The sequence below is a fragment of the Falco peregrinus genome, chromosome 10 (genome assembly GCF_023634155.1).
Source record: "Falco peregrinus isolate bFalPer1 chromosome 10, bFalPer1.pri, whole genome shotgun sequence".
Classification (NCBI taxonomy): Eukaryota; Metazoa; Chordata; class Aves; order Falconiformes; family Falconidae; genus Falco; species Falco peregrinus.
This window is the reverse complement of record NC_073730.1, coordinates 266,044-283,518: the sequence shown is the minus strand read 5'-3', so window position 1 is coordinate 283,518 and position 17,475 is coordinate 266,044. Positions and strand designations below refer to the sequence as shown.

Sequence of the window (17,475 nt, the reverse complement as noted above, 5' to 3'; positions counted from 1 at the left end):
CAGGCTATTATTCAGTGGTTGCTTGAGATTGTGATGGTTGTTCCTAGGAGCAGGCTTAAGGAGGAGATTAGTTTTGTGAGGGGGCTCATTTAGTAGGGGAAGGGGTTAAACCATCATTTTTAGGGTATGGGCCTGATAGCTTTTGCTTAGCTGACCCTACTAGGAAATAATATAAGGGGAGTATGGAGGTGTTTGAGCTCTTCTGTGTAGGTTCAATTCCTACTTTCCTAATTGAGGGTTGGTGTACCTCTATGTTCACTTTATCATAGCGACCCTTGGCTGTTCAGGCACATTTTCTTATGTTTAGGTGTGTTTTTAAGTGGGGGAGATGCCTGTGTAGCAGATTGGCATGCTAGTGTGTCAAAGACACAGCGCTAGCATGTGGTAGGAAGTTTTTTCAGAGAAAGTGTGTAAATTAGTCATAGCGGAGTTAGTCATAGTCATGAGGCATGAACTCATAAGAAACCTGAGGAGTAGGGGTTTTGTAGCAAGGATTACTGGGAATAGCTCTGGGGATGGGGTAAGGGAGCTGGGGTTGATGAATAAGATAGCATTAAGTGTGTTTATTAGTATAATATTTGCATATTCAGGTAGGGAAAAATAGGGCAAATGGACCAGAGGCATATTCTACATTGAAGCCTGATACTAATATGGATTCTCCTTCTGTAAGGTCAAAATATACTAAGTTTCTCTTCACTTTTAAAGCATGAAAACCCAAACAACTGAACATATTTTGTTAAGCCGTGACCAGACGTGTAAAGGTCTTTACAGGAGGAAAGTGATTAAGCAACATCACATCTCATGTGAGAAGGAAATTATTAGCTGCAGTAAAGATTATTTAATATTTCTGATAGCAGGACTGCGTTACAAGACAAAATATTAAGTTATACTAGTCTCAAGAAAAACGTGTGGGGGTTACTGGTTCAGTACAAGGAAGTAGCTAATTGGGAAAGTTCTCTACAGCCTCATAGGATGACATATATTGTTTAGAAAGAGCTATGCTTCACATCCACATTAAATAGTACCGAAAGTGATTTGAGCATAGCTCAATAGCACAAATCAATCAAAAAAAAAAGATAATCCACTAGCAACAACACTCAATGCAAACTTACTTCAATAGAGTTGAAGAGCACCGTCACTGATACCTTAAGTCCAGATTTTTCAGTGGACTACAAAACCACTTTAAAAAGCATTCACCAAATAAGGTTATAAAGTATTTTACTATCTCTCACAGGTTTTGTACTTTTACAGTCTTTTGTATTTTCCCCTACAGAAATAGAGGGTTTTCTTCATACAAATAAAAAAAAAATAGGTTGGCATTTAAAAAATGAAAGGCATAAAACCCACTTCAAAGTTGCAGTAAAACTACTAGATTATAATGCAGCAGAGGTGAAGCAACAATGTCAAGAAAATACTTGGTACCCACATCATCTGCCTTTCAAGTGTCTAAGACAGGAAGGCAGGTCTTCTTGTCTAACTGTATGCAACAAATGTATATTATGAATGCTCTTCAAAGGAATCTCCTTCTACTGTTATGCAAGTGTCCTAAATTAAAGGTTTAATATTAAGAGATGCGATTGTCTTATCAAGTGTTTACTGTGTTTCCTAGCTATTCCCCAACAGTTTTTAATTTCTCCATTCATATTATCTGAAATATTTTTTTACTTATTAAGTTATGTCTTATAGGCTTAAGTAATAATAGACTTTTATTAAAATATAGTGCCTTTTGTTTTCAAGCCTAACAGTCCCTTAAGGAATTCCAGTTTTTCTTGTGAAATTTAGGGTACTTACAGAATCATGTCATTTGCTTTTGTATAACTTACTAATAATATTAGCAATGAATGGTAGCTTTTTGTGATATGTCACTTCCCCTTCACATAAAGGGAAAGAGCTTGCCTGAATTTCTTGTTAATATCATTTTATACCCAATGTATCCTACCAGGTGAAAGCTCAGCAGGAAATGGAGGTAAAGACTGGAGTTTGTGTGCGTGTTTTGAATTTGCTTGTAAACAGAAGGGGATTCCAACTTCACCTGTCTCAGCCTGTCCTCCTTGACCCTCAGCAGTTTCATTACAAATAATTTGAGATTTCAGCGATGCCTGTCCTTGTTCAAGTTCAAAATTCAGAATAAGGGAATCAACCAGAGAGTCTAATTCATCCAAGTTCATAAAAGGCATGGGTATTTTCTGGATAGGATTGCTTGCAGAAGTAGAAGAGAAGGCAAATAAACTGAAGTAGTTGTTAAAATATCCAGCTATGACACAAATCTTTTCTGCAAAGCTCCTGAGAGGGCTTGCGCTTCTGTACGACCCTATGAAAAACAAAAGCAAGAAGAATCAAATGCAGCATTTTGCAAAGAAAGAGCAAGTAACCCTCCCTCCCTCTTCCTTTACAGCAGGACTACTCTCCTGTAGTCCACAGGTTACTACCAAGACAGGTACAAACCCAGCTACATACCTTGTAATGTAGAAGAAACAATTTCACAGACTTCAGCAAGGCACTGCTCCAGTTCCAAGTATTTTGCAGCATTGTTAGTGCTTTTCTTTATTTCTTGATACAGACATTCTTGTGGTATTTCAGACTGTATTTCTTTCTGTATTAAGAACAATTTAAAAGGAATCAAATACATGACAGTATATTGACTATTAAACATGCCTATTATGGATTCAGTGTCATAAAACAGGCCAATGCTGAAATACAAAATGAAAGCAATGCCAAGGCACAAAACTTAAGATGCTCCGAAAAGAAATGCAGATTGTTGACCAAAAAGAGCAAACAGAATTGTAAAATCCAGAAAAGGTTTGGCTCTTAGGAGATATATTAAATCATGTATCCTGGCTTTTAATTAAAACATAAACTATTACAATAGTTATAACACAATTACACTAGCTTTACTGAACTTGAGGCTTCCAACTTAAAATAGGTGGTTAGGCTGTTCATTATGATCACAAAAAGGAGGGAGACAAAAGTACTGCCAAAAATACTTCAAATAAAATTAAAATCACATAGTTTTAAGCAAAAATGTAGTAGCCAGAATAGTTAGCATTCCACACACATGAATGCCACTGAGACATGAAGTATTATCATGCAATTGTAAATATACAGAAGGTAGTTTCAATTCTCTTCTTTGTTAAATACATCCTTTACATTTAAACTGTAGACTCAAAGCGCACACTTTGTGAAACGTTTCTCTTACCTTTCTGCAATAAGAGATGTTACTTTCAAGGAATCTGGCCAATGCCACAACACTATCCTTTATTCGATTTTGAATCTACAAAGAAACATTTAATTATATTGTGCACTTGAATCAAGACAAAGTAAAAGTACATTCATATTTTAGAAGGAGAACAACGAACACTGGCATACTAATGAGAAAATACTCAAAAGCAGAAGTAATGTTTTCTGCAACTTAACATGCAATTTTTCAAATAAAATGTTAACTTGTAGAAAATATTGTTAACTATATCTGCATGGTTTTATTTAACCCCTTAATATGGATCGAGTGAGCACATTTAAGTATTTGCTAAGAGAAAGACTGTCCTGTAATTTATTTTTTTTTTTATCACTGTTATTCTAGGCGGCAGGGGTAATCTCTTAGTTAATATTCCGGTGTTTCCTCCCCGACTTCACATTGGTTCCACCAGTGACAAGCATATATGGGAATCCTGCAGATATATAGGAATCTGCTGCAAATGAACAGACTGCTCAATTCCTTTTGCTGGAGACATGAAGCATTTGGGAGTTAAGCAAGCAGAGAGGAACATAAAAGATATTGGACAGTTTCACTATTATCTGTAGGTTTAAGAGTAACAACAGTGAAAGCCAGAATAAGAAGAAAATTTTGCTTTCCTTGACAGAAGCAATTTATCACTCCTCTCTAACTGATTTGAACCTTTTATCCCAGGTCACATATTACAGATTTTTAAGTAGCAACAAATTTTTTAGTAGTAACAAATTGTTTGGAAGTATTTTACATATCCCAACTCATTACATAAATTTTCTTATTGGCTACAGTTTTGCAAATTTCTCAACTTTGAGAAAAAAGAACAAAAATGAAAACACTTGAGGCAGAAGATGGGATCGTTCAGACACAGATGAACTGTGATCTTTGGCTTTACATGCTGTCTGTACAAAACATTTATTCAGAGAAAATATGGCAAAACAAGCCTATACATCCAAACGCTGAAAGAAACCATTTACACTATATACACCTAGTACCTTGCTGAAGAACATTTCAAGCTTTTCAAAGTATTTCCCTGGAATTCAGCCAGGCTTTCTGTCAAAACAGCTCATCCACTAAGAAAGTGGCATATATTCAAGGGGTACTCTAACTTGCCTACCAGAATTCTCATAGACAGAGAAGTATTTTTAACTATAGTGCTTATTCCTTATACTTTATTCTCTACATTGTGCAACTCCCTATAGTTGCATGTTCCTCATGATTTGTCATCTAAGCAAAATAAAAGCACAAAATAACAGGCTGTAGCTTAAAAAAAGCCCCTCCAGGCAAAACCTCAAACAACTCACTAATGAATTCAGCATGTAATAAGGTCTATTTTGCTTTAAGTGACAAAATACATTAGACACACATCAATAATAGTATGTTTGCTTCATGAAAGAGCAACTCCTCCCTAGAAGATTCTGACTTCAGCATACTGAAAAACAAAAAACTCCAAACCTATTCAATTTGATAAAATGTAACTGCTAAACCGGTATCTTGGGGAGGGGGACAAGGACACAACAGTAGTCACATATGTGTTTATTATGAAGTAGTAGGAATGTCTCTTAAAATTACAAAGTAAACTGAGGTCTTACTATGAGAGATAAAAGCTTCCCATTGATGTAATTCCTTTCCACAGTACATTACATACAACTCATTAATAGAATATAATTAATTTGCTTTAATTTTACTATGAAGTGTTAGAAAAAAGCTGTTCAAATTAAATTCCACTGCTGCTTATCAACCTGGAAAGTATTTGAAGGTCAGCTGTGATTTCACTGAATGACACCAAATCAAGCAGGACATTTCTGGCTTCTGTGCTATTAAATAGCTACTTCAGCCAAACATTTTCCCTTTAAAGTGCCAGTTCATGAATGTGCTTCAGTGTACCCGAAGCATTAAGTGTATGCGAAGACTATCTCTTAAAAGGTACCACTGAACTAGTTTAATATTTAGATAGCATATTGTTTGGGACTAGGACTGTAAAGAACAATGTATGACAAAAGAAGGTCCTCAGACTTTCTAACAATCTTCCTGACAAGAATAGTGTGTAGTGATAGCAGAGGTGATTACTATTACAAATATAAAATAATTAACTTTCAGGATCATAAAGTGCTACATATTAAATAATCATTGCTTTGCAAATCAAGCTTAACAGTAGCATAGAGAATGAAAGGTCCACTTGCTCCTTTGTGCCAGTTTTCATGTTCTCCCTCTCCTTCATGGTTACACTGAAATATTACACAAAATGCCTTCCAATGCACAGATAAATCATTCTAAATAAAATACACTTAAATGTTCAGTCTACATACAGGTGAAAGACTAAACACTCAAAATCTCTGCAAAACTGTGGTCAATATTCCCACTTCCCACCTACCTCAAATCTCTGCTACTAATCAAAACTGTATTCCTACTATGAAATTTGTAGACAGAATTGCTGAAAAATAATAGGACATGATCAATTGTCTCCAAGAGACAGCAGTAGTTTTTAATCTTACTTTTTATCTCACCTCATTTTGTGGATATTGTTTCATGAGTTCTTCCTGCACCACTCTTGCTTTTTCTTGTACAGTATCAATGAGAAACTCCAGCCCTGAGCCTATTCCATCATAAATGGCAAGTACAAAGTCCTTTTAAAATAAAGGTTCAAAACATGGTGATTAAAGGAACTGATGTGGCCTTGCATTGCAACAGATTTTCCTAATGGGCTAGAAATATATTTTTGTTTTGTGCAAATTGTTCAGTACTGGTCTCTTCAGTCACATGTAACTCTTGGACTACAGGGGCTCAGCACTTTAACCTCCTTTTCCTAACTTTCTTCAGATTTCTGAAAATTCAATGTGGTACTTAGTAACAGATTACCTATTTCATGGAAATTCAACACTTACTTCAGTAAACTTGTACAACCTCAGTGCAAATGCAATCCTAAAAGCACAGTATTTCTTTCTAAGTGGAAATTCTACAGATTTAAAGTGTAGTTTTTTTTAAGGAAAAGAATAATTTCAAGACTATTAACATATCCATTTTTGCCATAAAAATTAAGTATCGCATAAACTCTGAAAATACTTAATTCAGTTGATCAAACTTATATGTAACAATTTGCTTCTGAACACAGTTACTGAAAATAAATGTGATGTCAACATTAAAATTATTATTTCTAATAAACATTTTTTTCACCTGTAGACTAGTTGCAGGAATGTTGTTCTCTTCAGAAAATGAAATATCAGCTCTTGTGAGTACTGCCAAGTGTCCTATGTATTTCATTGTTTGCTTTACTGTTTGTTTCACTTTGCTCCATGCTTCTGTTACCATTGAGGATATATCTGAAGAACATCCCTGAGAAATATAGGCATGGCGTTCACCGAAGCTAGAAGGTATCTCTGGTCAAAGAGCACATACTTTCTATAACATAATAGTTCATAGCACACAGTAGATTAAGGCATTTTCAGCTTTACATCCTCCTACTTCCGATAGCTTATCCACCACAGGTAAAAGACCATACCTTGCAACCACAGAGAATGATATCATTATACTGCACTGTTAAAACAAAAATTCAATACTCTTCACAAGGCTGGAGCGTGAACAAGAGTCATATTTGCTGGCCACTGGTTTATAAATTTATACACAATAGCACTTCATGATCTAAACTAGCATTTACTCTTGTCACTGCAGGGTTTATTTTCCCCTTTTATATCTAAGAACCGATATTATTGTCAGGGCCTGGGCAGAGAAAAGTCTGCATTACTCTGAACTGGCATATGGAAGTACCAGTTTAGCCAGCAAAAATGCACGCACTTTGCTGTTCGTTTTCTTTAGGTGTGTCTTTTGTCATTGCATACATTGCACATTTAAGTGTTTTTAGCCAGTCTGTAGTAAAAACTGCATTAATGCATAGAACTTCTCTACATACAGATTAATTCTTTAATATACTTTACCTGCAATAGTAACAGTAAATAACCTCCCAAGTTCTTTACTTCCTGTTTCATTTCTTCACCAACTTTCATAGATCCAGGGCACTTCTGGACATTGTTAAGCCAGAGCTTCGTTAGAACCACAAGCTGATCAAAAGCAGAGATAATTCTGATGCTGTAGGACTGAGCAGCACGATCAAGAGAGAAAACTACAAGAGAAAGAGTTCTATTAGAAAGCCTCCTTTGCAAATGAAAGCAGGAATGTTAAATCTTCTGATAGGCAAACATATGAATTCTTGTGGATTGGAAAGACAAGTCATTAGTAATGTTTCCTTTAAACCGTTATGAAAATGAAACTTACAGTTTTCTTGACATTCTTCATCTTGCTGTTCATAGGCTTTTGAAATGGCAGACACTCCAGAGAAAATGATAAACAAATTAGTTAGAAGACTATCTGCTATGCTCTTTCCTCCTTCATGATTCTGTTCCAGTGAATCTAAAACTGAATTTACAGATGTCTTGCAAATTCCAGGAAGAAACGATTCAGAAAAGCTTGGGCATATAGCGGACTTATTCTGTGAACCTGTATGATGTAAAAGCAAAACAGAAAAAAAAGAAACTCTGCATAGGAGTGAGCAGTCAGCATGTCTTTTTAATGACTATTTTATATTGCATCTTCAGTAATGTTCAGCTACTCAAGATAGCAAGTCAGAAAAAACATGTATACAACATTCTAAATAGTTTCTAGATTCAGTTAGTACAGAGACAAATACTATAGTGAAATTCTTTAAAATGAATCCACCTGTTCCAACAATCAAACCTACAGAGAGACAGAAAATAACAAAACCCAGCCAATCTAAAATAACTGAATGCATAAAAATATTTGGGAGACTGAAGCATCTAGTATTCCAGAAAAAAAAGTTTATAAAACCTGACAAAAAGCTGGGGGCGAACCTCAGTAGTTGAATGAATACCAACAACTCAAGCACACAAAGTCTCCAAATTATTATATCAGGATTTAGTCTCTGGCAATTTGTTACATGAACTATCATCTTTCTCCAGTTAACCTGCATAGTTAAGCAGAGTAATGTTTTATGTAAATTTCTTAAACAGGGTTATAAGTGCTAGTCAGGAAGTTTTTGCCCTGAGAAAGCATAATCAAGAATACCAAACACCCTACTGTTAGCAGCTGGACATTATGAATTTGAACATAATATAAACAGGACTTCTAAAATTTTGTTTTCCAACCCATACTTTTTTTTTAAAACTAGTATTAGAAGTGCGTATATTTTATACATGTAGTAGTTTCAAGTTCTCAGTATGACATGAAAGGTGCTCTGCCATATCGTAAGTACCTGCTAAATAGGAAGTATGTACATTCCAAACTGGTTGTGATTTTATCTTGGACAAACATCCAGAAATTCTCTTGTTCTTCATGAAACTTCTACTTCTAGGAGAGGATGATAGAGTGAAAATGAGGAAAAACCCCAAACTTTAAAAGAATGTCTCTCCCCATACCCACTGAAAGTTTAACTAATATGAACAGCTGTCACACAAACAAAACAAGCATCTACTTTTAATTAATGGAACTTGTTAACACAGAACGTAAATCAGCAAAAGCAAGACAATACAGCCCATAGGATGGATCATACTTACTTTCATCAGGCTCTTGCTATTATAGCAGGATCTTCATTCTACATTCCTGTTTTTAAGTGACTGGTTTATTACTAGATTATTATTATTGTCTAGAACTTGAGACAAAAAACACATTTCTTTCCTACCTATGTGGACTATAGAAAGCAGACATGTTGGCTTTTTTTGATCTTGTTGGCTGGACAGAATGAATTACTTTTGGAAGGCCAGATAGGCTTTTCTTTCTCCATAGAAGGCAGACGTTCTGTAAAGTTCTCCATTGTCAGTGAGACAAGCTAACTTAGCTCCTCTGGCCTGGCTCAGCTTGCTTAGCTGCCAGTGCCCAAGGCCAGCTCTTGCCAGAGAGAGCTGTTTGGGAATCCTCAGCTAGCCTTGAGGCTGTTAAAGAAACAGCTGGAAGGAGACTCAGTGGGGGCTGCCCAACTTTTCTTAGAGCTGCATTTAAAATAAGTCTCTTGCCCTCAGTCCTGCCTGACTTACACTGTAGTTGTAACAGTGCCTGCACCTGACCATGTAACACCATTGATCTGCAGGCCTGACTTCCCAGTTTGACCCGGGACTTTGTCATGATGGCCATACCAGGCAATCACTGGACTTGCAAGTTGACCTTACCAACTGTCCCTGAACCTAATCCTGACACACTAAGCCAATTTCCCAGCTTAACCTCAGCCCTACCTCATCAATACATACTTACATCACATAACTGGACTGTTGGCTGACCATGAATACCATTGCCAGACCTAGTCCGCTCACCTCACATACTGTGGGGCCAGGCCCTTTTTGGCAAAGGCACTGCCCTGTCTACCCTCTTGTCACATTCAGCCCCAAACTGCCCTTCCCTTCTTGAACAGCCTGTTCTTTATGCTGCATGACACTACACACCAGGAGCACAATCTTAAAGTAGCGCATGCAATGTAATTTATTTCACTGGCATGTATGCCTGACATCAGTTAACTGCTGTCAACACAGCATACAATGCTGATTTCCCTTCTCCAGTACCTTTTCTGGTTCAGTTCAGCATTTTCAAAATAGAACAAAACCAAATACACTTCTGAGACTCAGGAACACATGTTACAATACTGTCCAGAAGGCAGCATCAGACAAAGAAAAGTATTGCAACATTATATCATTTAACAGTATTTGGACTAAAAATAAGGAAACTGTTTATCCACTGCATTCTTCGCAGATAACTTTTGTTAGAATGGTCAGAAATGCTTTCCAAAATTTACAGTCAGATAAGCCAACCTGCTTCACAGCAGAGTAACAACAATCATATGGGTTGCTACCCACTAGCAAAGCTACAATCAAGGATCTGTTAGCGTTTCCATTACAAGCTACAACTTGCAGAAGTTTGCAAGTCAGTTTTAACAATTGTTACAAGGCTAAAACTTCAAATACAAGGTCCCAGACCAGCTGCAATTTACTCCTTAAAAACAGTGCTTGCATATTACAGTAGTGTGAAGAAAGCATTTAAAACGCATTTCACTCTGCACCAATGATGTCTAGACACACGGATTAGAAAACTTTACGTATGTTTTGACAAAATAAACTTCTGGATTTGGAGGAAATTTTGTTCCTGTATCTTGTCCACGAGGAAAGATGAGAATGAATGAACAGAAGAATGTAAATTGGCACAGTGTACGGGGTAAGTAAGGATAGGAACAGATGTCCAAGTGCCTATTTAAAATTGCTTCTATTACTACTTAGATGAAACATGGGTATCTATAACCTTAACCTGTGGGTCCTCTGCAGATTAATTAGAGGTCTTGTGCTACACACAAATGTACCAATTTCTGAGACAGCTTTCTGAAATAATTAGGATCAGCCTTTAATTAATTACCTCCAGCTAGCTGTCAATCATCATACATAAAACCATCTAACACCGACCAGACGTACATTGCATATATGCTATGCCTGACCTCAGAAACATTGCTGTTTAATCTGCTGAACTGCTTTAGTGGGCTTGTAATTTTTATTAGCAGCACATTGCTTACTAACACACATTTCATAAGTGAGGCCAGTAAAGCACAGTAAGGTAACATATTTAGTTTAAACTTTCCTCCCTTCTCACAAATATATACATAAATTGAATTTGTAAGTTTAATATTAAACAAAGTAAAAGAAGAATTAATAAATAAAAGACTGTTATTGGTACACAAGCACCAATTATTTTTTGCTTTGTTTTAAGCATAGATTAAGGAATTATGAATTAGTATCACCTTCTTCTGGAAAGAGAGGAAACTGAGGCTTCTGAAAGGTCAGGTTCCCACTCATCAGCAGGGTCGTAAAATACATCAACAGTTTTATTGCTATCATTACTCTGAAAAAATGAAGAAAACAGGGGAGGAAGAGGGTTAAACAGAATTAGAGTGATAAAGCATTCAATGTATGGATGAAGACAACATGTTCTACTAACAGCAGAACAGTGGATTTAATGTTTTTTCTTTTGTTGGCCGACTGCCAGCCAACTTGAGTTATTTAAAAACAAAGTAAAACAAGATAAATATTTAGTGAAGACATCTAGCTACCCAGCATCTGAGACACAGGAACGCTAAGTACAAAACTTTTTCACAGCTCTCTCCTCGTGCCAGATCTATTAAAATTCTGGGCATATAATTTACTGGTTTTATTTATTTTTATATCTGGATTTGTGTAACAGTTTTAGCAATAGTTTTCTGCAGGAAATAGAATCCAGTCTCTGATGTTATTAAGATCCAAACAGCTTTTAGCAATAAATATGGCAATATTCTTCTGTCACTGGACATACTTGCATATTACAGAGTTGTATCATAACAGAATGTTTTCTCATACTTTTTTTCTGGCTTTTTTTTAATGGCTTTTTTTCCTTTTTGGACATAATATTGAAAGGTTTTTATTTCAGATAGATACTCACATATGAAGAAGTTACTCTTTCAAATAAAACAATTATTTAATGGCATGCAATTATTTTCTAAGGTTTGAAAAAAAAAGAAAAATTAATAAAAAAAAAAAGAGAAAAAAAAGAGAGCTTTGAGGTGTAAAAAGCCTTCATATTTTCCCCTACCAGCACCTTCAAGACTCCAACAACTGACATTTCTTCCTCTGCAAATTTCAAGTATACTATTTATGCCAGAATGCAATTTCATTTGGAAGTACCAAGCATCCAAATATTTATTTATACATTATTTGAAGCAATTTCTATTCATTTTTCAATATGCTCCAGACTAAACATAATACAGATATTGGAATGACAAGGATGTATATGATCAGGAGAATCACAAATTCAAACACAGAACAAATTTAGACAAGCTGTTACCGTAATCTAAAACCTGATCTTAAATATATATTTTTCTTTTGTATATTATTCAAAACACTCCAAACTCATCTAGCATAAAATACAAGATCACTACGGTTCTGCTGCATTGCTTTGGATCTCTCCTTCAAGTTAACCAACTCTTTCACCTTCAAGACTTCCCCTTTTTTTATCCTTCATTATTTCACTGAAGTCTAAACCAACTTTCAATTAATATGGCAGAAAGCAAAACACAAATAAAATGCAATGATCAGCCCTGGAGATTGGAAGATCCCAGAATACTCTATCATCACCAAAAAAAAAAAAAAAAAAAAAGGTACTTTTAAGGACCACGAGGTCTGAGTTGGTTTTTTTCCCCCCACAAGTAGTTCTTAGGTCTCTTGAGAATTCAGCTCCAAAACAGACACAAAAAAAAATGCACTGGCATGCAATGAAAACACTGTCTCTTCATGTTGAGTCAATAAACTTATTTCTTGCGACATTTCTCTCCTTAAGAGATAAAAAAAAATACCAGTCACCTGGCAAATAAGAGCTGATACTCTAATTTTATCTGTGTTCAATAATTTGAAACCATTGTCTACTTTTATTTTTTGTGGATACAGAATAAAACATAGGTTCTGTTTCCACTTGTCCCTTTCTTCTATTTTACATCCTCCTCTTCAATACAAAAGATAGTGTGATACACAACAAAATACTGCATATTTAGAGAAATACAGTACAAAAATCCCCAGTTTATCTGATTAAAAGCAATGGAATCAGAAAAAAGGATTAACGTGCACCTTAACTGTCAGTTTATTAAACAAAAAATTATGAAAAATGCCTTTAAAAACTCCCATTGAAGAACCTAAAGCACACACAAAAGCAACCAGTAGCAAATTAACTTACCAGAACAGAAGAAAAATTGAATATAGCAATGGAAATTCAAGCGATACCTTTAAAAAGTCAAGTTTTCCTCCAGAACAGATAAACAATTTAACAACCAAAAGAACCACAAAGTATTCCTCGTTTTACTGCTTCCCATTCTGTACACAAAATTACCTGAATAAAGTCATTGATTTCTACTGTCCTCTTTCTGCATGACAGACAAATGTGCTACCCATGCTTAATATAAAATAATCATGTGTCTTGGTGTTTAAAATCACATTAAAAAAAACACCGAGACTTTCCTCCTGTATGAATTATCAAAATATATCTTTGACAAAAATATTACTGATTACTAGTGGGTTTTCTTCAGTTGTTACTGACCTCATAGAGTTCTTTCATCACTGCTAGTTTGCACTCAAATTTCTCTAGGCTCCAGAAAGTTGCTATTCCCAGTTTGATGTTACGAACTTGCACCTGAACAGAAGACACTGTTCCCGTTTTATCAATTTTGTCGTGCCTAAGAATTTGAGAAAGTTTAAAAGAAAATAGTGAAAAATAAAGACAAAAACATTATTCATATTTCAAAAATAAACAAGGTACTTGTAGGTAGGATTATACAGAGAATAAAAGTAATTACACACACAGAAATTGCTTGAGACATATCTCACAAGCAAACATTAGTGTAGCTATTAAAACTATTTTTATGTAAGGAAAAAAGGAATCCTTGCATTCAGAGATAGAAATAGATACTAGTATATAAATTCCTGGCTCTCTTGAAACTCAGAACCAAATATACACTACAGAATTTGACTGACAGACTTCTTGCTGAAAGATGTGAGAAGAAAACACCTGAGAAACATAGTGATATATACACATACTAGGAAGTCCTAGCTTACCTGAACTTACTGAAGCTTTGGGTTTTTTTTAATGAATTTCCTCTGCACTAATATGTCTCTGCTCCCACTAAGAACACCTGGCCAACATACAGGTCCGCTTCTAGAACAGTTCAGGTGTGACTAGCAAGTATTGTGGCACGGTGAGAAATCTGTGGAGCGAAGTAACTGGTCCCAACACTTGATATCCACTATAACCATGTTCTGAGGTTTTTTTACTTCTGCCTCCCTCTGTTGTGGTCCTGTGAACTGACCATCTCTTAGTGGCTGGCACATATTCCCTGGTTTAGTTTTGTCCAAAAGGAATGTAGTTAATGTGCTTTAGGACTACTTTAACATGTGAACCAAAGCACGATGGACATGGACACCCAAAGCACACTCAACCCAAAATTAAAGGTATGTCTACAGACAATTAAAGACTTCATCTAAAATTCAAGTTTGAATTTCACATTTCAAACGAACAAGGCTAAACTACACACTTAACTGAAGCTAGTTTGGAAAAGTGATTTAACATGTTCAATTTAACAAAACTGTTAAAAGAAAACCAAACAGCGCACTGCACATCCACAATCCAGCCCCCAGATTTTTTTATATCTATATAAAAACGTATATTATATATACACCCCCTTATTAACTAACTCAGATACTCACCTACAGAAAACAGTGTTTTTCCCTAATTCATTGCTAATAGTGTTGGCCTCTTTGATCATCACAGAGAGCTTCAGAGAATTCCAGTTAAGTGGAACTAATAAAAAATATAGCACATAATGACTAAGTGGATCAAACAATGTGATGCAATAACTTTAGGTGTTTTTTTTTTTTTTTAAAAAAAAAAAAAAAGGTACCACAACCAGAAAAACTTGAATGGAATTTAGCCAACAATAGTTCTGTGAATTCCCAACACACTAACTAAAAAATGACCCTCCCAGCCAAGACAACCCTTTATAAAAGGTCAGGTAAAGGGTATTTCGGAAATAGAAGCATACCACCAGATTAATCTGAGACAGGAAACTGAACTGAATCAATTCTGTTACTCCAGTTTCCCCTATAACACCCCCAGACAGGGGAAGGACTTTTAAGTAATCAGGTTAATACAGACTGCATGTATATCCACCTAAAAACCTTGAAGGTGACTAAAACAGAAGTTTTATATATACAGCTTATGAATAGAAAGGATCATAGCAGCCAAAAGGCTCTTCTTGTTCAGGATCATTAGAGATGTGTTAGAGGAAGAGAAAAAGCTCCTGGATCCACATCCACTAAATCCAAACCCACCAAACAAAAGAGAACTCAGCATTGCCTTTGTAACATTATGTATACACATACTAGTCACAGCCTTATTCCCACTTCCACGATTCTTCTGAAGGGTATGTATTTCTTCAGCAATTTTCTGCTTCTCCACTTCCAGAGCTTCAAGTATCTTTGCATGATGAATAGTATGATCTTTCAGGGCCTGGGGGAGTGGGAGGGAATTAAAAAAGTAAATAACTATCTATAACTCTTACTGCTGTATATTGAAGCAAGATTTTGTTGTTACTGTCATTTTAAAGACTCAGAACAGAATGCAATTTGTTGGACATCTGCTATATCGATATGGAACCACCTTCAAACCCTGACAGTGTTCTAGCTTTGCTTAAGAAAATGTTATGCTTAAAAAAAAACACTGGAATTAAATAGAAATCACTTTTTTTAAAGTCGTATTTGTTGTAGCAGTCAAATATACATGAACACCAGCCAAGAGATAGTCATTATTTACACTAATTCCTGGAGCCATAAATTTTAGCATAGGCAATGATCACTAGTGTGGTACACCAAAAAACCATCCATGTTATGTAAGAAATAACGTCAGCATTAGTTTATCACCAAATTTAATACAATATCATACTCTAAGTATAAATATAACCTCTGTTCTTGTGCATAAAATCACATAGAAGAAACTTCAGAAACATTTCTTTTACAATTATTTATTTGAAAAACACAAAACAACAAAAAAACCCCACAAACCAACCACAGCTTATTGCCTAAAAAGCTGCCTTTTTTTTAAGTTACCTGCTTGGTAGCTAAAGTCTCCATTTCTAAACGCTTCTTACTGAAGTGTAGTTCTAGCTCAAGATTTTGTTTTGCTTTCTCTAGCTCCTGTATTTTAGTTGCAGCTTTTTGGTTATTCAGTTCTTGGATTTGCTTCTTACGAGATTCTTCTCTCTAATGTGAAAAAGGACAAACAGGAGGAGGTATACCAACTCTATAGCATTTCTGACCCATTCCTCCAGCAAATACAAAGGTTTATTTTCACTTCAACACATTTAAAACATGCAGCCCCTGTGGACTACTCTGCCCAGCATCAGCAATGAAAGGTTCCCAGTTCCAAAGCATCACATTATGTCTCCTATAGCACATTTAAGAAATAAGATACTCCATCATTATTACTGTTTTTACCACGATATACAACTCTTACAATATGCATAAGTCAAAGTATCAAAAAGACTAACAACAAAGTAGCATGCAAACTTGAAAGAAAAAAAAAAAAAGTCATACTAACTAAAATACCTTAGTAATTTGAAAGTCTCATAGAAAAGTTAGATTTTGCAGGGATTTCTCTTCACATACAAGTCACACCCTCAAATTCACAGTGGATTAACATTTTAGTTCCTGACTAACTCTGTAAAGCAAAACGCCTAGAACCATTCTGAATGGAAAACCTACTTTACAACTTCTTGTTAGAAGGTCGATTTTTTTTAAAAAAAGAATAAGGCTTAGCATTCCTTAAGACACTGTTACAATATGCAAGACAAAAAAAACCCAAAACCAAAGAAGACAACCACAAACCCAAACAACCAACATAAAAAGCCCATACACACCCCCAAAAAACCCCCCAAAACCCCCCAGAAATGCCATACTACAACTTCTATTTTATTGCTAAGTTTTATATGTAATGATGCAATGGCAACTTACCACCTCTGCTTCCAGTGATTTTATTTTGTTTTCATAAGCTTCTTTTTGTGACATCAGTTCTTGCTGAACCATCTCCTTTGCAATTTGGATGCTTTGCATCATTTCTTCCTTGGCTTTGAGTCGTGCCTCTTCAATTTCCGATTCAAGCCTACAGGTGGAAGTATCATACATTTAGAATACTAGCTTTAATGTCTTACAGGCTACGTACATTGTAATATTTTCTTCTATCATGACAAGAACCTCTAATTAACAATAAAAATACAAGCGTTTGGTTTCGTTTTTTGAAAACAACTCTTATACTTAACCTAGATATTTTTTATTTCATAGGGAAAATGTAGACACTGGTAAAGAAGCGAGACATTCCAGAATTTTAAAGTCCACTCAAATTCCTTATTTGTTTTACTATGCACCTTTCACAAAATTAAGAACTGTAATAGAAACTCACTAAATCACATTAAGATACAGAAAAGTAAATTTTAAGTCAATGAGTCTCGTGGTTTAATAACTCCCAGGAATGAAGCAAGTACAAATAACACTTTGCTGTATTCTCAAATTTTCCACCATCACAGAAGACCAAGGGTGTAGCTTTGGGTTCTTGTCATTTTCCTAAAGCATTTGCTTTTCAGGTTTTAAATTTCTCTAAAACATTACAAATCAATTTCAGATTCATTATGTGCTTGGAGAGAAATG

At 35.4% G+C, this 17,475-nt stretch overlaps 1 protein-coding gene across 2 annotated transcripts in view; it reads right to left on the bottom strand.

Moving 5' to 3' along the window:
- Window positions 1-543: 543 nt before the first annotated feature.
- Window positions 544-17,475, bottom strand: part of KIF14 (kinesin family member 14) — a 31,987-nt gene continuing 15,055 nt past the window's right edge. For both annotated transcript variants that reach the window (XM_055815485.1, XM_055815483.1), the window contains exons 17-31: window positions 16,786-16,933; window positions 15,883-16,035; window positions 15,160-15,286; window positions 14,485-14,578; window positions 13,322-13,457; window positions 11,004-11,104; window positions 8,487-8,581; window positions 7,493-7,714; window positions 7,156-7,340; window positions 6,398-6,556; window positions 5,731-5,850; window positions 3,197-3,271; window positions 2,458-2,593; window positions 1,146-2,311; window positions 544-1,107 (exon numbers count right to left, since the gene is read on the bottom strand). In XM_055815485.1, the coding sequence (XP_055671460.1) occupies window positions 1,920-2,311; window positions 2,458-2,593; window positions 3,197-3,271; window positions 5,731-5,850; window positions 6,398-6,556; window positions 7,156-7,340; window positions 7,493-7,714; window positions 8,487-8,581; window positions 11,004-11,104; window positions 13,322-13,457; window positions 14,485-14,578; window positions 15,160-15,286; window positions 15,883-16,035; window positions 16,786-16,933 (2,143 nt within the window). In that variant the 3' untranslated portion in view covers window positions 544-1,107; window positions 1,146-1,919. The remainder of the gene's footprint in view (window positions 1,108-1,145; window positions 2,312-2,457; window positions 2,594-3,196; window positions 3,272-5,730; window positions 5,851-6,397; window positions 6,557-7,155; window positions 7,341-7,492; window positions 7,715-8,486; window positions 8,582-11,003; window positions 11,105-13,321; window positions 13,458-14,484; window positions 14,579-15,159; window positions 15,287-15,882; window positions 16,036-16,785; window positions 16,934-17,475) is intronic.